The 22,666-nt window shown below is 39.7% G+C and overlaps 3 protein-coding genes across 11 annotated transcripts; 1 reads left to right on the forward strand and 2 right to left on the reverse strand.

The window, feature by feature from the left end:
• Positions 1-2,313: 2,313 nt before the first annotated feature.
• Positions 2,314-12,247, reverse strand: SDHD (succinate dehydrogenase complex subunit D). Of its 3 annotated transcripts, XM_069468929.1 has the most exons (4): positions 12,159-12,247; positions 8,959-9,075; positions 6,640-6,784; positions 2,314-3,294 (listed from the first exon to the last, which is right to left on the reverse strand). In XM_069468929.1, exons 1-4 carry the CDS (start codon positions 12,208-12,210, stop codon positions 3,129-3,131), a joined length of 480 nt encoding a protein of 159 aa, XP_069325030.1. In that variant the 5' UTR covers positions 12,211-12,247; the 3' UTR covers positions 2,314-3,128. The 3 variants fall into 3 exon arrangements, with proteins under 3 accessions (XP_069325030.1, XP_069325031.1, XP_069325032.1); XM_069468930.1 differs by lacking the exon at positions 8,959-9,075; XM_069468931.1 differs by lacking the exon at positions 6,640-6,784.
• A 107-nt stretch (positions 12,248-12,354) lies between these two features.
• TIMM8B (translocase of inner mitochondrial membrane 8 homolog B) lies at positions 12,355-14,300 on the forward strand. The gene is made up of 2 exons (XM_069468940.1): positions 12,355-12,480; positions 13,674-14,300. The coding sequence occupies exons 1-2, from the start codon at positions 12,397-12,399 to the stop codon at positions 13,839-13,841; spliced, it is 252 nt and encodes an 83-aa protein (XP_069325041.1). The 5' UTR covers positions 12,355-12,396; the 3' UTR covers positions 13,842-14,300.
• NKAPD1 (NKAP domain containing 1) lies at positions 13,968-22,590 on the reverse strand. Of its 7 annotated transcripts, none has more exons than XM_069468939.1 (6): positions 22,534-22,590; positions 21,211-21,328; positions 18,996-19,096; positions 18,169-18,318; positions 17,316-17,369; positions 13,968-16,639 (listed from the first exon to the last, which is right to left on the reverse strand). In XM_069468939.1, the coding sequence occupies exons 2-6, from the start codon at positions 21,244-21,246 to the stop codon at positions 16,135-16,137; spliced, it is 846 nt and encodes a 281-aa protein (XP_069325040.1). In that variant the 5' UTR covers positions 21,247-21,328; positions 22,534-22,590; the 3' UTR covers positions 13,968-16,134. The 7 variants fall into 7 exon arrangements, with proteins under 7 accessions (XP_069325040.1, XP_069325036.1, XP_069325034.1 ...); XM_069468935.1 differs by having other exon boundaries at positions 14,349-16,639; positions 21,252-21,328; XM_069468933.1 differs by having other exon boundaries at positions 14,349-16,642; positions 21,252-21,328.
• Positions 22,591-22,666: the final 76 nt, after the last annotated feature.

Raw genomic sequence — 22,666 nt, forward strand, 5'->3', positions numbered from 1 at the left:
TTTTTAAGGGTGTTCTTGTTTAACACTCTTACAGGCTTCATATCAAAAAATTTTCTGAAATTCAGTCTTCCATATTGCCAAAAATAGAAGTCTACAAATTCTCTCTCTTCCTGGATATCTTACAAATTCAAAACTTTAGTAGTTATCTATTCCTCCACTACTGTATCTAATTTTCCTTCAAAAATTTTCTCTAATGATACCACTTCTCATCCACCTAATTACAACAAAAAAATTGAGCATAGACTCCTTCCTCACTAAATCTTTCACACCTTGGTATAACTCATTAATTCTAAGTTCTAAGTATCTCCAGAATTTATACTCTCTTTCATTCTGGCTACTAGTGCCTTCAGAACGCATCATTTCTGGACCACTGAAATAATCTCTTTTTCCATGCTTACCTCCCTCAAATCCATAGTTTACACAGCTGCCAGCATAACCAGCTTAAAATAAAAATCTGACCATGATATTGTATAATTAACAGTCTTCAGTGACTCCTCATTGCCATCAAGATAAAGTCTCAATTACTTACCATAGTATATACAAGGTACTCTACAATCAGTCCCTCTCTCTGCTATGGTCATACCAAATTACAACCTCCCAAACTCCTGACCTCAAGCAATCCGCTTGTCCCAGCCTGCCAAGTGCTAGGATTACAAACATGACCCACCACACCTGGCTGAATTACATGCAATCTTCTGCTTGGTCTACCATCTTCCAGTCAACCCCACACCTCACCCCAGCTTCCTTGGCCATTGTCAGCTCCTTATCTTTCAAGAATCTTCTCTTCTAGGAAACTTGCAAATCCTCACTGTACCTTTTGTTACATCACTTCATGATGTGCTTCACTATTATTGCACTTATCACACTGTATTGCAATGATTTATCTGTTGCCACAATTAGACTATGAATTCCTTTAAAGGGCAGATAAAATTTTCTCTCTTTATCCACAGTACCAAGCACAGTGCCAATGACATGAGGTACTTAGTATCTTTCAAATGAAGGATGGAATGTTTTTGACTGCTACAACACCTTTTGAAATTAACTCCTACTTCCACTACTACTGTCAAAATTCAGGCTCTATCCCTTTGCATGTCCTTTTGCCTCTAAGCTTGTCAATCTACTTGATGTCACCTAAATCCGTCCTAAAGCACAGTTCTGATTTGCTCACCCTCAGAGACCTCCTATTCCTGTTAGCCCTTGCCTCATTTTCTCTGCTGCTCCAGCAGTTCACAGCAACCCACTGATTTCCCAGAGACAGCTCAGTTCCATACCAATTACCAAACCAACTGTGACCTAGGGCAGGCAAGTACCTAACCAACCTCTACTTGAACTTCTCCACTCACCATCTAATAAAACTTATTAGCACTAGACAGCCTTCCAGATCCAAACTAGGATCTCATAGTACTGGTGGCTATAGGATTCCCATATTATCCAGAGTCACTGCCCTCCCCATTTTGACTTTAAACTCCATTTCATCACTCCATTACACAGCAATGGTATCCTGGGGGCTGGAGGAGGGGAAGACTGACACTAAGGAATGGAGAAGGGATGTGGACGAGTCCATCATCTATAGAGAATTTAAAAATAATAGAAATGACTGAAAGCCAACCTGCTTTTTATCATCAAGCACCAGCAATTCTAAACAATGTCAGTAATAAAGGATTCTTTCCTGCCAGGGAGGACTGGTTTCACCACCACCATCCATTGGTGAGCCACTGCCATTCAGGCATCACTCCCTTTTGAAACTTTTTACCCACCCCGAAAGAGAATTAATCACCTCTCCCTAAACCCTTAATGCACATCTGAATCTCCTGCAAGTCCACAGGCACATTAAGGGGAGCTTGCCTTTAACCCCTACTACACAGACATTCATGAACAGACTCACCCTTCTAGCCAGCTACCCTTTGTTAGCCTCAGCTGCCCAGTAAGGTCCTGGGTGAGTGAAATGTGCTAAGTTCCAATTACTCTATATTGCTAGGGGAAACCATCACGCCTTACACTCAACTCTTAGATCAGATGAAATGTACACAGAATATAATTTGAATTCCAAAGGCTGGTATTCGCAGAACATGATAATCTGGGCATAGTTCTAATTCCTATTGCTAAATCTTAATGTTCTACTCATACCAAACTACTTATACTTAATATATTTGTGCCTATTACATGTAAGTCCTTTTTGTATTACAGTACTTTGTGTCTGATTTACCTAACTGCTACGACCTAGAAGGAAATTTAAATACTCAGTTCCGCTTTAGTGCTATGGATGCAACAGACAAGTAATTCTAATTAATAAAACTAGGGACATCTAATACATAAAAGAGTAGAATATATTTTTATTATACAACATTTTTTAAAATTTCTTTTCATAGAATACACTTTCACATTAAATCTCCACAGTGGGAAAATAACAATTTATTACTTGTAGTTTTATATTTGTGGACAGATTATTTTAGAATAAGTAAAACACATTAGAAAATTAAGTCTAAGTTTAGAATTTGTAATATTTTGAAACATCTACAAGGGGGACCTAGTCCTTAAATGGAATTTCTCTATATCCAGAAGCTCTCCAAGCTTTTCTTCCTAGGATTTAGAAATTCATAACGTGAGATATCAGTATTTCCTAATTTTAAAGTTTCCCTAGGATATGTAACCATCAGGAGCTGGTATCAACTGAACAGACAGGGAAGTTTTCAAAAATTAAGCACTATCTATTTTTCTGCAAAGTTTTTATTCATGAATTAACAGTCTTTCCCTTTGTCTATGATTCCCAGAACAAATATAGAAGTTTGTTCATGTACTGATAGTAACAAAGCTGAAGTCTCTTTAAGAGATTGATAATTAAAAGGCAAAAGCTCATATTAGTGGTTAGTTATACTGTGAGTCTTGTGAGAAGTCGACAGACAACTCCATTAACTCACCAGAATACAGAACTCAGTCTCACAATTTCTTAGACACAATCAATACCTCTGAAACCTTTTCCTCAAAGATTAAATTCTGAAAATAACCATGTGATTATCTGTCCACCAATGAACTTGGCTGCTATTTCCTCCTTATTATGAGTTGAATGAAATGACAAAGCAGAGGCAAAGAGGCATACAATCAATCCTCAAGGTATTAAGTCAAAAAGGTCAGAGCTTCCACAGCATGGCAACAGCTTTGCAGATGCCCACATCATGATAGTTGAAATAACAAAGCCCAGCAAAAGTTAAAGCTGACAGTGCCAAAAGGCCTGCCTTGGCAGCTTTCTGCGATGCATCCCCATGAACATAGTCAGTAACAACTTGTCCAAGGCCCCTAAAGAAAAAAAATAATAGCACAAATGAAAAATCACAAGTGAAGTCACAAACTATACAGATAATTTGGTTGGAAAAAAAAAAATCAGTTAAATTCAAAATGCAGTGTCCCTATTTGTCATTCCAATAATTGTTTGCTTCTTGGGGGATTCTGTATAGCCATTTTTATAGGTGGAATTATTTCATACTTTGAGATGCTAAACCAAAGCCAACTCATAATAAGAATCATAAATCAAAATGAAGAAATCAAGAGTTTCCTAATAATGTAATAAAGTCATCTTTCTACTCTTCTGATTCAATTTTCCAGAGTCATTTATATCAGAGACAGTAACTAATCACTACTCTATTTATAAAATCTTGTCGTTAACTAAAGCAAAAGCTCTACATAGTTTATTAATTCAAAAAGAATTTACTAAGCAGATATTATGTGCCAGAACTTGTCATAAATGTTGGGAGTATAGTAAATAAGACAGCATCCCTGCCCTTATAAAACAAATATTCTAGTGAATGAGAAAGATAAAGTAAATATTTATGTACTATGAAGAAATATTTTAGAAAGAATGACCTGAATAAGAACATTCCAAGCAAAAGTGGCATCTCTGATGAATAGTAAGGAGGTTGGGGTGGCCGGAGCACATGAGTAAAGCAGAGATCAGAGGAAGGCACGGGCAGATTGCATTGGGCCTTGAAGGTCATAATGAGAAGTCTGAATTTTATTTGAAATGTAATACGAAACCACTGATAATGTTTTAAGCAGGGAATGCCCTAAGCAAGGAGCGACCAATTTTACTATTTTTTATAATAGTCTTATTGAGATATAATTCATATACCATAAAATTCACTACAGGTGCACACCACCACGCCCAGCTAATTTTTCCTTTTTTTTTTTCCAGTAGAGATGGAGTCTCACTCTTGCTCAGGCTGGTCTTGAACTCCTGAGCTCAAGCAATATGCCCACTTCAGCCTCGCAGAGTGTTAGGATTATAGTAGTTAGTCACCAAGCCCCGCCTAAAATTCACTTTTAAGTGCACAATCCAATGGGTTTTAGTATATCACAGAGTTGTGCAACCATCATCACTGTTTAATTCCAGAATATTTTTATCACCCCAAAAAGAAACCCTCTACCCATTAGCCCATTCTAATGGGTAGAAAATCACTAATTTTATTCCTGTCTCCATGGATTTGCCTATTCTGGACATTTCACATAAACCAGACAATATGGGACCTTTAATTGAGGAGGAGGTTTTAAGGGGAAATCCAGAGAGATTTGGGGGAAAAAAAAGAATGATTTTGGGCAATGTTAAATTTGGGATGACTATCAAACACCCAAGTGGATAAATAATTAGACAACTGGATATACAAGTCCTGCAGCTCAGGAAAAGGTCAGATCTGAGCTCACCGAGGGAAAGTGTATAGATAGAGAAATTAAGAAGGCCAAGATGGAGCCCTGGAAACTATCATTCGGAGGTCAGATAAGAGGAGAAGGAGCTGGCAGAGGAGATACCCATGGCATCTGGAAAGCCAAAGAAAAGTGACTTAAGGAGAGGATGATCAATTGAGTTAAAGGCTGCTGAGAGTTTAAGTAAGCAGAGGACAGAGAACAGACAACTAAATTGGAAGGATGAAGGTCTTTAGTGACCTTAGTAAGAACGATTTATGTTAAATAGTTGGGATAAAAGCCCAAGAATTAACACAGGTTAAAAGAGCCTGGGTGCTTAGGAACTGAAGCTCAACTAGAGACTATTCCTTCAAGATGGATCATACATTAGAGAAATATTACTTGCTAAATTTATGATCTAATATTTAACATGCAACTAGAATACTTTACTTTGAAAATTCTATCTAGTAAAAAGGCTGATTCTCTTAACCAGTCCTAGAAAACTAGGCAATTAAAACCCCCATTCATACTAGCTAGAAAATGATTCTGACAAGTCACTTAACCTCTCTGAGGTTTAGTTTCCCCATCTGTAAAATCAAAGGGCTGGTTAAAATACTCTTCAAAGTTCTTCCAGTTGTAGCAATCCAAAAACACCTCCCCCCAGCCCAGTAATGACAACATATTTTCCTTGCAAAACAACATAACAGGAACAACTCAAGGAACCCCAACCTGCCATTTACACTCCTTTTAGAAGGTTCATTAACTTAGAAAGTCTTATAAATATACCAGACAAAATAAATAGAAGCTGGATATTCATTCATTCAGCAAGTATTTACTGAGTGCTATGTGTCAGGTACTATTCTAGGCACAAGAGATGTAACAGCAAACAAAAACAGGAAAAAAAAAAAAAAAAAAACCCAAATTTTTTTTTTTTTAAGGGGGCAAGACTGAACTATATCTAGGGATGTAGTTCAATGATAAAACTATGACAAAATACAAAGAAGTGATTCCTATAAAAGTCTCTATAATGGTTCCTGATGGGGGTAGTGGTCATATTACCTTCATAATAATTCATTGAGCCATAGATTCAATTCTATATTTGTGCTTTCATTGTTGGGGGAGGGGGGAATGACAAATAATGTGCAAAATAATATATATTGGAAAGCAGTAAGTGCTACTAAGAAAAATAAAACACGAGAGAGAGAAAGAATGTTGAGACAGACACTACAATTTTGAGTAAGTGGTCAGGGAAGGCTTTGTTGAGAGGGTAACATTTAAGATCTGAAGAAGATGAAGGAATAAGCCAAGTATGTAAATAGAAAAGACAGTTTCAAGCATAAGGAACAGTACGAGTAAAGCTCTGAGGCCTGGGGTGTCTCTGGCATGTTCAAGGAATCTCAAGGAAGCCAGTATGAATGAGGGAGAGAGCAGCTGAAGATGAGGGAAGAAACGGGGTTAGGTCATTTAGAGTCCATAGACCATGCTAAGAATTCTGACCTTTAGTTTAACATGAGGAGACAAAGAAAGGTTTTGAGAAGGGGAATGTCTTGTTCTGACTTAACATTTTAGCAGGATCACTGGGTCTGCTGTGTTGGGAATACACAAAGGGGACCAGCGAGGAGACTGTTACTGGAGTCAAGGATAATGACCAGCTTTGGGGCTTGAACAAACAGAAGACTGGAAATGCCATTAATTCAGATGGGCAAAAGTACAGGAGGAACAGATTTGGGGGATATCAGGAACTCAGTTTTATAACATGCTACATTCAAATGCTATTAGATATGGAAATGAAGACATCAAATATGCAGATGGCTATATCAACCTAGGCATATAAATATTTTATATGTATTTTAAGTTTTCTACACATCTTAAACATGTCAATCAACTTCTCCTTCATATGCAATACAGAGACAAGCTCACAGCATACAAACTGGGCAAACATAATACAGAAGGAATTGCTATACTTACCAGTGACTGTGGAGAGTAACGACTGCAGCCAGGGAGTAGTCCATCGCAGAACAAGGATTCAAATAAGCAGCTGGAAGCAGGCCCAAGAGCACAACACTGACAACCCTCTCACTAGTCCAGTGGAGAGATGCAGCCTTGGAATCAGCTATAAAAAGGACCAGATTCATAAGGGTTCAGTGGGGAAACACATCTCTCATGTTCAACATTTGCCAAAAAGTAACCCAAATTGACAAACAGTATATACAAGATTTAACTCTGAGCATAAAGAGAATAAGGTATAAAAACAGGACAATGAACCAGCCTGGACAACGTAGCAAACCTGTCTCAAAAAAAGAAAAAAAGAGGTAATTGAGAGAGATGCTATCTCCCTTCCTTGAAGTCTTTTAGCAGAAGGATATCTTAATGCATACATATTGAGTAGAAGACATATCCACTTTGCTTATAGGCAAGATGGACAAAACATTTTTGCAGAATTAAGCCAGTCTTGGACTTCAATGAGGTGGACAGATATGTTATGAATATAAGTTAGTGATGCCTGCTGAATTCCTTTAAAACATTACATATTTACTTACATCTTCTACCCTTTGGAAGTAATGGAATATTGTCCCCCAAAACAAAGTTGAACCAGATAGTTCAAAGAGAAGAAAAGTTCTGATGTTAACTTTTAGGATCATGGTCTTTCTCCTGCCACATTATTTATAAATAACCCGATCCAGATATGGATGTAAAAACTTCTTTTAAGCAAGTGAAAAACAATACAAGCTTTAAAGATTTGAGAGGCTCTATCTTCTTCTTCTTCTTTTTTTTTTTTTTTTTGAGACAGAGTCTCAGTGTGTTGCCCAGGCTAGAGTGCCGTGGCATCAGCCTCGCTCACAGCAACCTCAAACTCCTGGGCTCAAGCAATCCTCCTGCCTCAGCCTCCCGAGTAGGTAGGACTACAGGCATGCGCCACCATGCCCGGCTAATTTTTCTATATATATTTTTAGTTGTCCATATAATTTCTTTCTAGTTTTAGTAGAGACGGGGTCTCGCTCTTGCTCAGGCTGGTCTCAAACTCCTGAGCTCAAAGGATTCACCGGCCTTGGCCTCCCTGAGTGCTAGGATTACAGGTGTGAGCCATCGCACCCGGCCTCTATCTTCTTTTGATTACAGACCTCTTTGGAAATCTGATAAAAGGATGTAGCTTATTCCCAGAAAAATGTACATGGGTCCATACATAAAAATCTTTATATACAACTTTCTTCAGCTCTGTGAACTACAAGCTAAAACTGCTCTGCTATATTTAATTAAACTAAGCAAAGGATAGAAACAAAAACTTTTCAAAGGTTAAAAAGTTCTAAAAAACTATACTTGCCTAATCTCTCATAACTCAAATGCAACTCTTTCTAAGTGGTTGATTCAAGAATGAAGAGAAATCTTTATCTCTATAACATACAATCTCTCTAGACTTTAAAAATGGAAATACAGTTAACTCATTATTCCCCAACAGATTTCCTAAGACTAATTTTAATAATATTTAAACAGCATTTATCTAAGAAATTCCATATGGTTTAAAATCAACCTAAAAAATAAGCAAGTCAATTATAGCTATAAACACACATGATGTAGTCCATAAGGCATGACTTTTTAAATTGTCCATTATTCTCAATTATCCATATCTGGCTCTTCTCCATTAGCTAAGTAAGTAAGAGTGATAGAATTATATTGAGCAGACTCTTCCTACAGAGCCATTTTCTTTTTTTTTTTTTGAGACAGAGTCTCTCTCTGTTGCCCAGGCTAGAGTGAGTGCCGTGGCATCAGCCTAGCTCACAGCAACCTCAAACTCCTGAGCTCAAGGGATCCTCCTGTCTCAGCCTCCCGAGTAGCTGGGACTACAGGCATGCACCACCATGCCCGGCTAATTTTTTCTATATATATTTTTAGCTGTCCATATAATTTCTTTCTATTTTTAGTAGAGATGGGGTCTCGCTCTTGCTCAGGCTGGTCTCGAACTCCTGAGCTCAAACGATCCGCCCACCTCGGCCTCCCAGAGTGCTAGGATTACAGGCGTGAGCCACCGCGCCCGGCCAGAGCTATTTTCTTTTTAAGAAACGTAAACATTTTTTTAAAAAACTTGGGCCAGAATGTCCTCTACAAATATAAATGGCATCATTCAACCATGCTGGCATTGTCTGCCCAAAAAGTGTAAACTAGGTCTTCATTTGACAGAGATGGACACAAGAGTCCCCCCAACAAATAGCAAGTCCTTTTAAAGGCATGACAATTGTCCAGGTGAAGATGGCCAGAGCCCAGGAAGCAGCAGTGCTGGAGAGAACATACAATGGCGGATCGGTGACAGGTGTATATGCTGCGTTCCACACCATCCTGGGGCAGGTCGGTCCTGGAGAAATGCTGAGACATGTGCAGGTCTGACCACTGGGGTTGTGAGGAACAGAGCTGAGGAAAGAGACATTAGGGGGATCGTAAGAACCTCTTCTTTTTTTTTTTTTTTGAGACAGAGTCTCACTCTGTTGCCCAGGCTAGAGTGAGTGCCGTGGCGTCAGCCTAGCTCACAACAACCTCAAACTCCTGGGCTCAAGCAATCCTCCTGTCTCAGCCTCCCGAGTAGCTGGGACTACAGGCATACACCACCATGCCCGGCTAATTTTCTCTCTATATATTTTTAGCTGTCCATATAATTTCTTTCTATTTTTAGTAGAGATGGGGTCTCGCTTTTGCTCAGGCTGGTCTCGAACTCCTGAGCTCAAACGATCCGCCCACCTCGGCCTCCCAGAGTGCTAGGATTACAGGCGTGAGCCACCGCGCCCGGCCTAGAACCTCTTCTTTAACAGGATTAACAGACTTGCTAAATGACCATAGGCAAACCACTTAACCCTAAATAGGAGTAGCATCTCATTTGTAAAATGAAAATACCATCTATTTCACTAGGTTACTGTGAAGTCAGACTAAGTAGCCATCTAAAGACTGAGGAATCAATGAATCACTTATGTAAAAGAGCCTCACTTTTATTAATTTTTAAAAATAAATGGTAGCATGTTTCCTCCTTCCATGTATTCATCCAACAAATATTTACTACATACAGTATTGTGCTCTGCACTGGAACAAGAGAGATAAAAGACAAAGTCTTTGCCCTCAAGGAATTCAATCTAGTTTGGAAAAGTTCATCTATTACCTTCTTCCATCTCCACTTGCACTCTTGAATCCATCTCTTTCTGTCCTCTTGTGGATCTTGCCTCTTAGTTAAAAAATAGACAGACCTAAGTTCATCCAGCTACACGTCTTACTGGCTGTGGGACAATGAGCAACTAAGTAGGCTCTCTAAGCCTCAATTTCCTCATTTGTAAAATGGAAAAACGGTAAAATGGAAATATTTCACACTACTCTGTTGAAAATTACATAAAATAATGTATGCGAGAAGCTTAGCATAGTTCCCAGAATGTTATAAGTAAAGAAAAGGTAATTTATTTTTATTATCATTATTTTTGACTAGTCAAGTATAGTAGTGAGAAGGGGGTAAAGAGTAGAACGAGTTCCGTATGTAACTGACTGTGAACAATCAGTCGAGATAACTCACAATCTCACTATCTTCAGATGTGGAGGGGGTTCAGGGGGGAAGGTAACTTCTTATTACTTTTTCTCCTGTGCCTTTAATTTCTCCTTCCTTCTCTTTGGCCATTTACCCTCAACTGATATACTTAAAACTTCTCTTAATCCCATGTCCTCTAACTAATGCCCATGCACTCTCTGCCCTGCTTTCTTCCTTCCTTTCCAGCCTTGCTTCTTTAAAGCACTGTCCAAATCATCTCTACTTCTTTACTTCCCAATCATTCATCAACTCTGAGACTTGTTTGTATCCTCACTGTAGTTTTGGAAGGTCACCCATGATCTCCATGTGGACCACATCCAACAGGTACTGTTCAGTTTTAATCTTATTAGGTCTTTCTGCATTACCTAGCATTAGTAGCCTCTCCTCCCTTCTTTTTTCTGACAGAACTCTCTTCTAGTTCTCCTTATGATTATCTGACCATCTTACATCAGTCTTCTCCTGCATTCATTCTTAAATGTTGATTTTCCCAGGAGGAAGGAGAGCCCATTGCTCTCCTCACTTCCTATGCCCACCCCAGGCCATTTCTTCCACTTTTGTGGTTTCACCTGTCTATAAATTGATGACACACAAATCTCCAGCCTTAGTATCTCTTCAGAGCTTCAGTTTAACTGCCTGCAAGGCCTCTCTACACTATGCCAAAAACTGAAATCATCCTTCAACTCACCTTCTCGTCCAAACTTGTTTCCCATTTGTATGTTCCCCAGTTTACTTAATGACAGCCCAGGCGTTTTTAATCTACCTCGGCAATCTGGAAGTCATGAGGGACTGTCCCCCTAAATTCAATTTTCAAATCCTATTGACATATCTAAGATATCCTGAGAAAATCCTTTTTTCTTTGTAGTACTACTTTCCAAGTTCAAGACCCCACCTTGCCTGAACTACTTCAACATCTTGTCTCCCTGACTTCTGTCCTAGCTTGCCCCATCTCCCATCATAGCCATCTACCACATTGTTACCAAAGTGGTCCGTCTAAACTGCAAATCTATGTCAAACCTTTCGATGGTTACCATTCACAGATAAAGTACACATTCCTTACAAGGCAAGTTCTTCTGCGATTTGGTACCAGTTCACCTTTCCAGACTCATCTCACTTCTCACTTTCATCTCCATGCTCTAATTATATCCAATTTGTTTTGTTTTCTCACATATCATGCAGTTTCTATATCTTATTGCTTTCAATCATTCAGTAGTTCTAACTGTAAGGCCCTTCTTTCCTTGGCCTTTTTTATCTTCAAGAATTAAATTAGACATATCTCCTTCAAGAACCAAGACAGGGTAATACTTTCAAAACACAGAGTTAAAAATACACTTTCTCTCTACTTGCATAGCAATTTATGTACACCACAACAGTTTTTGCTTTATGTTAAATTATGCTTGCATGTGGTTTTACTGATAAGAACGAAAGCTCTTCGAGGGCAGGAACTACATTTTATTCACATTTGTAACCCAGCCTTACTACCGTACCTGCTGTAACACAAATGCCCACTTAAATGATTTTCGAACTGATCCTTTCACCTTCACACTCAAACAGCAATTCCAGGGAAAATGGGCAAGACCGGGCATTGGAACTCAGACTCTTAACCCTTTTTCCCCGATTCAGGGTGGGAGCATGCTAAGGACAGTGAATGGGGAGAAAAGAGAACTCCTATGTGGAATAGTCTCAACAAAACTGCAACTTCCAGAGGGAGATCTCTTTCAGATTACTCCATCACCACGTCAGTACACAGCAGGGAGATACGCGCTCGGGTAAACATTTGAACCCGTTAGTGGTGGTCATTGCTGTGATTTCGGCAGATACCTGAGAGGGATTCCCTTCTCAAGAGGTCTCACCACCTGGCAGACAAGTCTTCACCCCCATCTCCTTCCCCGCCTGGAGGCTGCGCTAAGCACCTCACGCTGCCAAGACCCCTCACCTCTGCCTCCTTGGACACCGCGGAGGACACTCAGCCTCCAGAGAACCGCCATATTGCTCCAGGCGGTTCAAGGTCAATCCATCAACCCGGAAGCACATACGCGACAACTCAGCCAACCGACGACAAAATAAAACCAGGGGGAGGAAAACGCTAAGAGAACCGGAAGCAGGTAGGCGGTGCGCGCCCACCGCGCATGCGCAGACACACTCGTCGGGAGGTCCGTATCTTTTTGCTTACAATGGCGGAGCTGGGTGAGGCGGATGAAGCGGAGTTGCAGCGCCTGGTGGCGGCCGAACAGCAGAAGGCGCAGTTCACTGCACAGGTGCGGGAACCGGGACCAGCCTTGGAGGGTGAGGGGAAAGGAGGGTGAAGTACACCCGCGGAGCTCTGTACACTGGGGACTCTGAGGCCGCCCGCCGCTCGATCTCGGCTGCTTCCCATTCACCTCACAAAAAGACGAGCGATGGCCCTCCTGCAGCTGTTGACTAGTCGTGTTTAGGTGCTGGCTAAGCAAGAGCGGCGTGGAGAAAAGGTGTAAAGCAGGGAGAAAGGTTTGGCTGACTCAAGAGCACTGGAGCCTCGTTAGTCGGCGACCTGTCTGGGCTGGCATTCGTAAGATCTGGGTTCTAATCCTCCGTCTGCCCCTTGCAGGCCACGTGCCCCTAGACAAGACACGCATCCACTGTGGGTTTTGGTTTCGCTGTCGCCCACTGTCTCCCTGGATTGTTAAGATCATATGCGATAATGTACTTGAAAACGGTGGAGCACTAGAACATTGGATAAGGGGGGTGCTCTGAAGTATTTAGTGTAGACTGTTGATTTAGAACTTTAGAACGAGGATTTGGAGCCCCTTAGAAATTGTCCGAATCTGGCGTGGTCTCTTGCTGAATATTTGACCTTGCAGTGATGACTTAATCAGGCCTCTTAAATGGAGGTAATGATAGCCATCCTTATAGAGAACTGTTTAGTACCCAGCCTCCCAAGTAGTAAACTCTTGGTAAAATAGTTGTTTTCTCCCTTTTTGGGGGGGGGGAGTACCAAGAACCCTGGTTAGAAATCCTTCAGTCCTGAACATTCTTTTCAAGTGCACGCATGTTCTGTAACTTTGTTATATTTGATAAGCTTCATCAGATTCTCAAATGTGTTCATGACCCCAAAAGAATAAGGACTTAAGAATTACCCTCTCTAGGAGGTAAGTTGGGAATGTGATGAGTGTAGTTGTTTGGGGGAATGAATTGGCACCCTGCCTTCCTAGTTTACACTGGTGCTGGCTGCTTTGGGGAATATAAAAGAAGGTATTAGTCCTACCTGGGAATTTACAATCTGTAGGGATGAGGATCTGGGCCAATATTGGTGACAAATTAGGAAATGAAGAGAGCCCAAAGCGACTCCATGGTTTGTTGATTGAAAGAATAGTTTGTCGGGTGATGAAAATGAAAAGGAAATTAAAAAATGGACAGAGTTTTTTAGGTCTATTTGCAGACCCCAGTGGTTACTATTTTTGTTTCCTCTTAGGTGCATCATTTCATGGAGCTATGTTGGGATAAATGTGTGGAGAAGCCAGGGAATCGCCTAGACTCTCGTACCGAAAATTGCCTCTCTAGCTGTGTGGACCGCTTCATTGACACCACTCTTGCCATCACCAGTCGGTTTGCCCAAATTGTGCAGAAAGGAGGACAGTAGGCCATCCCCTGGGAGAATGACAGAAGCAGCAAAGGACTTGTTATTAAAGCAGATTGAAGGGCCAGGAGGGGAAGGTTGTTAACCCATTGTCGGGTCTGTTGGTGCTAAAAAGTAACAGATCAAATGTTCAAAAAGTGAAATTTATTTATTTGGAATTCAGAAATTCCAAGTTGTATCACATCAGTTATTCAATAAATGTGAATTCTCCAACTTTTTTAATCCCATTTTAGGATTTAATATAGCCTCTGATTGGCAGCAACACTAGAAATAAATGTTCACAGCCAATAGTGCAAATGGGAGGTGGTAGGTTTTGAAGAGCCATCCCAAGCCATAATTAAGGGAGTTGGAAGAACCGCAAAGCCTAAGGTATAGAAAAGAAATTGGGGTTGAGAAAAGTGAAGAACAGAAAACAGCTTTATTGCTTATACATGACCAAGAAAAGGTTAAACCTGGCAAAAACAAAAACAGGCAAGATGTGTATTCCTTGGGAAAGCAGTAAACCTGCTAGTATGGGAGGGGGGGAAGGTCAAGACCCAAACAGAGACAAGTTTCTGGAAATGCCTTGTTCCTCTGGCCCGTTTTCCTGAGTCTCTGCTTGGAGTCAGTACTTCTAGAGTACAGAAACAATGCTAAAAAAATATATGCTAAAGACTCCTTCCAGCAAAGATTTTACTTGCTCCAGGAACAAAACAGTTGTTTTAGGTTAAGAGGTAGTAATTATAGACTGTTCTGCCTCCTTTAAGCCCCTCCAAGTCCCAAAGATAAAAATATACACCATGAAACATTGACAATTGAGTACCAAAGTATTGATATTTCAAATAAATATCCCAAAAGGGAGCACCAGCTCGTAGTCAAGGGATAGGGCACCTCTGGCCAACCACATAAGACCAAGTACTTTATTAGTTATCTGTTCCATAAAGAGAACAAATTTAATAGTTAGAACTATAAAATACCACTTCATGGAATGTCATCATAGTTGTATTCTATTGCTGGTGTCTTATACTGTCATGCTACCATGAAGTAATTCTGTATTAACACATGGGGAAAGTAAGGCCAGGGAGGTTAACTTACCTGCTCTGGACCTCCTCATAACTCATTGGTGGCAGAACCAAGACCAAAAGTGTGAGTTTTCAAGCTTTTTACTTAGTCCACAAAGTGACAACCAGAAAAAAATGACAATGTGTCACTTGACCTTTTCTCCCATAGTGAAGAAATTCACTTGTGTTCTGCCAGCCTTCTTTCATTTATATTTTGGTTTCTTAAGAATTAACATAGTAGGGATCACAGTATAGCAAAGGGAAATAATGTGGTCTCTGCTTGGTGCTTTAATCCAAAGATAGAAGAAGTGGATATGTCCCTGAGAAGCCTGTTTCGTTTTGGAAATGATTCAACTTAGTTTCAGGGAAAACTTTAAAGTTCATTAACAGATTAAGAAATGAACAAGGAAGATAACATTTAAATGGCAGTTGTTGCCCTGAATCCTGTTCAGAGCACCATTTTAACAGCATGACTAATTCCTAATTCTTCTCCATTTGGTAGAGGGTCATCTGAAGAAATAATTTTGAACACGAGTCTGTTTAGGCAATATATAGCAATGGAACTAAAAAAACATTTACTAGCCAATTACTATGTTTTGGGGCATACTAAGTGTAGCTCGAGACCCTGTCCAGCAGGGAAATTTGAGAAAACCCTAGTCCCTTCTAATAACAGTTGTCTATGGATGTTATCATGAAGGGGAAAGGTTTGTTCTTAAGCACATTTCCTCATTAAGTAAATTGGACCATACCTGTGGGGTCAAAATAAAGAAGGTTCAAAGCACCAAGGTTAAAGACCAGCCAGTTATGACACCTGCTATATAAACAAAGAGAGCAACATAGTGTTCCCTTGTCATACCTTTCTATACAGTACTGGTTCCAATCCACCTCTTGATCCCAGCCCTTGATTTCCCCAAATTCAATATTCCAATTGGTATACCCAGGTCATTATTGGATTCAGCTTTCTGGGTCCTTTAATTTGCTGTATATGTGCTCTACACTAAATGTAATTTGTTGCAAAAAATAATCTCTTCAAGAAACCTTCATAACAAAATACCAGATTCCCTATTAACAAGAAAAGGGGATCAAGTTTAACAGGCCAAAATAGAAGACAAGAAGTCTGTCAGAACATATATAGATGGCACCAGACAGCTCTGACCTCAGGCCCCCTGTGTTGAACGGCAGTCCCTGGCAAAACCCCAAGGAGTAAGAGCTGTAAATAACCAGTCACATGGGAAACAAGAATGTTCCTTTCCCATTTAGTCATCCTCTGAGCTCTCAGCAGACCTTTCATCTGTAGCCACTTTCCAATTTGTGCGTTTATTTGTCCTCTCCTGTATTTCATTGTTAGCTACAGGGATATGGACTTTTTTCTCTCTCTTTTTCCTTTTGGTTTTCTTAGTGTCTCTTTCCTCACTTTCCTCAGAACTGCTGGATGCTGAATCATCTGACTGGGAAGTGTCATTTTCTGCCTCTAAGAATAAAGCAGATTTTTTGAGAGACTTTTTCCTGGATTTTTTCTGGCGCTTATGTGGTTGTTTTCTTTTCCTGCTACTAGAAGCCCCAGTTTCTTCTGAGAACTCGCTTGAAGAATCTGCTGTTATATCCGTGGCTTCTTTTTTGCTTTTCTTCTGTTTTTTGTGTGACCTTTTTTTCTGCTTTTTTTTATGGGATTTCTTTGACTTCTTGTGTTTGCGGGATTCATGGGTAGATGATTTTACCTGGGGAGATGTTTTTTTTCCATTGGTAATATCTTGCTGATCACTACTAATAAAAAAGTATAAAAGAGAAACTTTTATGTAAAAAAAGAAATAGTGTATTTATATTTCTATTCTAGATAAGAAACAGGGGTTAACATCTGAATTTTAAATCAGAACATATACTGTGACATATACAAGACTTTATTATTCTCATTCAGTTTTTGTTTCCTTATATTTAAAATGAAGATAAATACTCTAAGCTACCAGCCTGGGCAACAGTGAGACCTCGTCTCTACAAAAAAGAAAAATTAGCCAGGTATGGTAATGTGTGCCTGTAGTCCCAGCTACTGGGGAGACTGAGGCAGGAGGATCACTTGAGCCCAGGAGTTGGAGGCTGCAGTGAGCTATGCTGACACCATTACACTCTAGCCCAAGCAACAAACAGAGTGAGACCCTGTCTCAAAAAAAAAAAAAAAAAATCAAAAAATAATTCTAAGCTGCCATAGTGAGTTACTGTATGGAATATTACATATAAAAACCAAAATGCTTACAGACATGGCCAAACATCAACCAGAGAATGGCAAAATAGTGATTTCCTACCAACTAAATCACCTTTTTCCTTCTCTAGCTACATTTTCAGTGGCAAATATTATATCCTTTGTAAAAGTTAGGAAATCAACTTACAGTACAGACTTTGTAATAATTTAGTTTCTTTCTTTTAGTAAGCTCATTTGTCTTACCTGTCTGTTTCAAATTCTTCAGGGTATAACTCTTTGTAACCACTGTGGCCCCACCTATAAGAGGACACATTACATGTACTGTTAATGCATACGTTTTTGGAAAGTAAAAGAAAATTAGATTTTGGAGTACACGCATATATAGACATACACATAAAATGAAGAAAATAGAGATGTGGTAGACCCGAGCCCATATAGCTCAGTAACAGCTAGATTTTATGTACTATATGTTACCATCTCAGACACAAAAGATTCTTTTGTCCATTTGTAAGAGAACTTGCCATTGTCTTCCTTAAGAAACACTAAATAACTTTCACACTCTGTTAGCTGTGAAGCACTTTTCCAAAAACACTTCATAATATGATGCTGTCTATATTGGGGTAATTGTTTTTAAGTAACAACTTTATTGAAGGATAATTCATATAACATAAAATTCACCCTTTAAAGTGTAGTGCCTCTAGCCTGTGACAACCATTCATTTACTTTCTGTCTCTATGGATTTGCCTATCACATAAATAGAACCATAAAATGTGTATGGATATATCACATAAATGGAATCATACAATATGAGGTCTTTTGTGACTTGACTTCTTTCACTTGGCATGTTTTCAAGGTTCATCTATACTGAACCACGGATCAGTACTTCATTCCTTTTACTGCAAAATAATATGCCATTGTACAGATATACCACATTATGTTGATCCATTCATCAGTTGATAGACATTTGGATTTCCACTGTTTGCCCATTATGAATAATGCTGCTATGAATACTTGCGTACAAATTTTCGTGGGGACAGTTTTGACAAGTACACATTTTAAGGCTAATTATTAATGGTCATAGGAATTAGTCACAAACCTGTCTGGCATATTAGCTTCATAATCATACATCTTCTTGTTCCAGGATTTAGCCTTAAGAAAATCATCTTCCAGTGTCCCAGAAATGTCATTCTTTGGCCTCCAATAGCCTCTTTGACTTTCTTCATCAAAACCATCACTACGCATCCGGCTACAAGAGAAAGCAGAACTTTTAGATTTAAAAGCAATCTGTGAGTTTATGGAACATCATGCACAAAACTCATGGAACAAGCTGAGGGGGGAACAAAAAAACGTGATACTGTTACAAAAATGTAAAAGATATTATCTGTTCCTCTCTATACATTTCTATGGTCCAGTGGGGGAAAAAAATCTAACCATTACTACCTTTGCTATTGCAGAGTATAGACAAATTCACTTCTGGACTATAGCTCACTCACTTTGTATACCCTCAACTAGGAGGGTATACAAAGAGGGAAACAGAGCATAATCACAGCTGGGGACACTTCAAACTACCCTAGATTCTAAAATACACCTCCCTTCACACAAACCAGCAACTTGCTATTAGTGAGGTCATAGTAACAGTAGCTAAAAGCTATCAGGCAAGGTCAAAATCCACAGAACCCTACACAATTATACTTGTTCAGGTAGAATTTTAAAATTCTCCATTGCAAATAAGTACCAAGAATGGGGCCATATGTACCATAGCCATTATCTTTACACTTGGGTCTAGATTTATGACAGAGCAAAGGCTAAAGATCTCACAGAACTGAATTCATCTATCTTTAAAATAACAAAGTGTTTTTAAACAAAAGTTGTTAATTCTGAAAAAGATGAGAATTATTTTGATTCTCAGAGCTGCAATTTCACCTTGAACTGCTGGGTAACATTTTCCTTTTAGTCCCATGGTAATCATCTTCCATCTGTTTCTCCAGTTCTCTTATTTTCCACATATCTGATTCCTCCTGAATCTAGAGTTTTTAAAATGAAATAAAAATAAGTTACTAAAAATAACACTTTACAGAAAAGTAACTAACTGGAAATACAGTCTGGCTATTCAGCTACAGACTGGGCTATGATTAGGGACCTGGAAAACAAATTTCGGTTTTTCTAGAAAGTGATAAACAATCCAATCCAGTAAATCTCAAATACATAGAATTCTGCCCCATTAGAACTTTTTAACGCCTGCACAGACACACTTATCACCTTATCAATTTTGCAATTATGCTGCAATTAGCAAATGGTAATCTGTATCTAAAATCCAATATGATTTTAATTGTATCATCTCAACTGAACGTTAAGCAATCTTGTGAGGAAAACAAATCAGGAGCCGCTATTATATTTTACTGCAAAGAAACAAAAGCTCAGAGATTTTACCAAAGTCAAAAAACTAGTAAGGATAGATCTTTAAACTCCCTAACCTTTCTTTTCACAACATCACAATTCTTGTCAAAAACAAAATAAACAGTGTGATTGCTATAGAATTTCCTGAAAAACGGACTACAGATACCCAAAGAATAAGAACACAGTTTATTGCTAAGTTCTCCTGCATAATTTCATTAAAGCTGTGCTAGATCTATCTTTTTTAGCTACCATTTCAAATCTAAGCTTACCATACAACTAGGGGTAGGTTAATGCAACTGCATACACAGCTTAGGTAACAGTTATACCCTCACCTATAATTAAAATATCAGGGGATATGATAGTAATAATATGATGATCAAACCAGGAGTACAGTTCACTAAAGAAAACTAAAAAACGGGCCTTGGCCCTCTTTTCATTGTATGTGCTCTCCTAGGTGACCTCATCTACTCTCATGACCTCTAACATCTACCTATATATTAATAATTCCCAAACCTTTATGTCCAGACCCAACTTTTCTCCCTTCCTCCAAGTTTGAATTTTCAATCGTTGCACATCCTATATGCACCTCACCATCAACATGTCCAAAACCAAACTAATTACCTTTCCTTTCAAACTTGTCCCCTTTTTTTGTTCCCTGTCTCAATTAATGGGATCATCATCCATCCAGTCACACTGTTGGTTATACAGTTGATCCTTGAACAACACGGGTTTGAAATTCATGGGTCCACTTCATGCAGATTTTCTTCTGCCTTTGTCACCCCTGAGACAGCAAGACCAACCAACCGTCTTCTTTCTCCTCAGCCTACTCAATGTGATTTTCTTCATCACTTTTTATTTGTTCTAGCTATTTTATTGTAAGAATACATATATAATACATATAACACACAAAGTATGTGTTAATCTACTGGTTATGTTATCAGTAAGGCTTCCACTCAAAAGTAGGCTATTAGTAGTTTTTAGATGTGGATTTTAGACTGCACAGGTGTCAGTGCCCCTAACCCCCAAGTTGTTCAAGGGTCAGCTTTATTTAATCCCATTCTCATTCTCATCCCTTTCTTCTCCCTACCATCCAATCAGTCACCAAGTTCTTTGGTTTCTGACTCTTAAGTTCCTCTTCTTCATCCCTACTGTCTTCGTCTCTCACCTGAAACACTACGATTGCCTCCTAATTGGTCTCCCTACTGTTTCTCCCCATCTGATTTATTCCCTACCCAGTTGAGAAATCATCTTTCTAAAAACACAAATATGATCATGTCACACCCTGCTTAAAAACATTTGATGGCTTCTTTATTGCCTAAAGGAAGAAGTCTCATCTCCAAGAATCACAAGCCAACTCTAATTTACCACTCAGGCCTATCTTCTGCCATCATCCCCAACATTCTCTACTTTCTGGATACCTAAATTTCTTGCCATGCACTAAGTGATTCATGCTCTTTCTTGTTGCCATATTAGTGCAAGATGCTCTCTCTATCCAGAATGATCTTTTATACCTGATAAACTTATATCCATTCAAGAACCAGTTAAATATCAGCAGTTCAAATACCACTCATTCTTTAAAATCTTTTCTAATTCTTCAGGGCAGATTTCATTATTTCCTCTCTTAAGCGCTCTAAAGCACTTTATAAATGTCTTTATTATAGTATTTGTCAACCTGTATTGTAATTATCTATTTTATTCATCTTTTTATCTGTGCCAAAATAATGCTTTGCACACAGTATGCCTTCAATGAGCGTTGAGGAATGATTGGGTTGTACATCCCACCTTATTGTGAGCATCTGTGTGCCGGATGACATTCCTCAGGAGGACTTTCCCCAGTGGAACCCGGGACATTCTTCAATCTGAAATGAATCAATAAATAACATTTAATAATAATTTCTTTATCTTATCTTTTCTTAAATTTTATAAAGAAGTATAAGATAAAGAAAAGATCAATGAACTAAAAGAAGTCCTGAGGAATAGCTTTTCCTTCTCCTTTAAAAGGGGGAAATGCCAACCACACTAATTTGAGGATGAAGGAGATAATACATATTAAAATTCTTTAAAAATGCACAAGACTGCACAAAGTTAAGTGCTTTCATAAGCACCATTTTATTTCATCCTCATACTTACTCTATGTTTTATATGAGGTAAGTATCTCCATCCCTATTGTGTAGATGAAGTTCCCTTAAAGCTGTAACTTGCCCCAGGCTACATAATCCCAGGCAAACAATGTATGTCAATGTCTAAATTAGAAATCAAATCTCAAATCCCAAAATTAGTTTGCAGTGAAGCACATACCTAGATTTGAGAGTGTCATAAATCACAAATGTCAACAGTAGCAAAAACTGAAACCTAAGAACAAATACAAAGATGTCCTAAATTTCTTCATTCCGGGGCATTTTATTTCCTACTTTGTACAGAAGCCTTCAAAAACTAGATAAGAATATTTACATGTGTGTAGCTAGCATGGGGCTTTACGCAACCACGCCAACGCTCACTCACCCCTCGATCCTGAGGAAATCAGGCATCTTGTTAGTGTGAGACGAAGAACCATTCCATTACAAGATCTCCTCCGACCCAGGAAGCCAAGGAGTCAGGGCTCAAAGGCAGCTCTGCAGCTTCACCCGAGTCCTTCGTGAAAACGCAGCCTTCCCACCGGTTATTCTGCCCTCACCCGTGGCCCAGGCCACGGCTGCCTTTCCCCCAGCCCAGATCGACAGGCAGATCTCTCTCCCGGACTGAGGCCCGGAGGCTGCGCCGGCGCGGAATTCGGACGGCCCGGTTGACCGGGGCATTCCTCGCTCACGCTCCGCTGGGATGGACCCCGGGGGTTGGGTTTCACTCCCCAGAAAGGATGGGGCCGCTTTGGATGGGTACGACCTTCGGTTGGGCCCCAGGAAGTGCCTAGGGTGCCTGAAAGGGGGATTGAGGTTTCCAAGTAGAAGACAGAGAAAATATCCTCATCTTTGTCACCGGGATCCCTGCCCCCCAGCGGCCTCGGAGCTCCCGGTAACCTTCCCTATAAACGCCCTCCCCACACAAATACACACAAACACACCCATACCGTGCGCCGCAGCCTCCCGTGGCGGGGGTGGGGGGAGGAGGTGGTCTGGGAGGAAAACGAGGCGGCTTCCCTTTCAGGCCGGAAGTCGTGCTTCTGAGAAATTCTTCCCACCAGCAGGAGCCCCAGAGACCCA

This window comes from Eulemur rufifrons, chromosome 6 (assembly GCF_041146395.1).
Source record: "Eulemur rufifrons isolate Redbay chromosome 6, OSU_ERuf_1, whole genome shotgun sequence".
Lineage (NCBI taxonomy): Eukaryota > Metazoa > Chordata > Mammalia > Primates > Lemuridae > Eulemur > Eulemur rufifrons.

Bases quoted from the DNA above. Each gene is read 5' to 3' on its own strand.
- NKAPD1 (XM_069468933.1), bottom strand. From the start codon at position 21,320: ATGTCCCGGGTTCCACTGGGGAAAGTCCTCCTGAGGAATGTCATCCGG. The intron at 19,097-21,251 runs GTGGGATGTACA...TAAAAACTCTAG, and splicing joins ACACAGATGCTCACAATAAG to ATTCAGGAGGAATCAGATAT. The intron at 18,319-18,995 runs GTGAAATTGCAG...TTTCTCTTGTAG, and splicing joins ATGTTACCCAGCAGTTCAAG to CCGGATGCGTAGTGATGGTT.
- SDHD (XM_069468929.1), bottom strand. From the start codon at position 12,210: ATGGCGGTTCTCTGGAGGCTGAGTGTCCTCCGCGGTGTCCAAGGAGGC. The intron at 9,076-12,158 runs GTGAGGGGTCTT...CTCTTTCCTCAG, and splicing joins CGGTGTCCAAGGAGGCAGAG to CTCTGTTCCTCACAACCCCA. The intron at 6,785-8,958 runs GTATGTTCTCTC...TCCTTTTTATAG, and splicing joins CCTGTCACCGATCCGCCATT to CTGATTCCAAGGCTGCATCT.
- TIMM8B (XM_069468940.1), top strand. From the start codon at position 12,397: ATGGCGGAGCTGGGTGAGGCGGATGAAGCGGAGTTGCAGCGCCTGGTG. The intron at 12,481-13,673 runs GTGCGGGAACCG...GTTTCCTCTTAG, and splicing joins AGGCGCAGTTCACTGCACAG to GTGCATCATTTCATGGAGCT.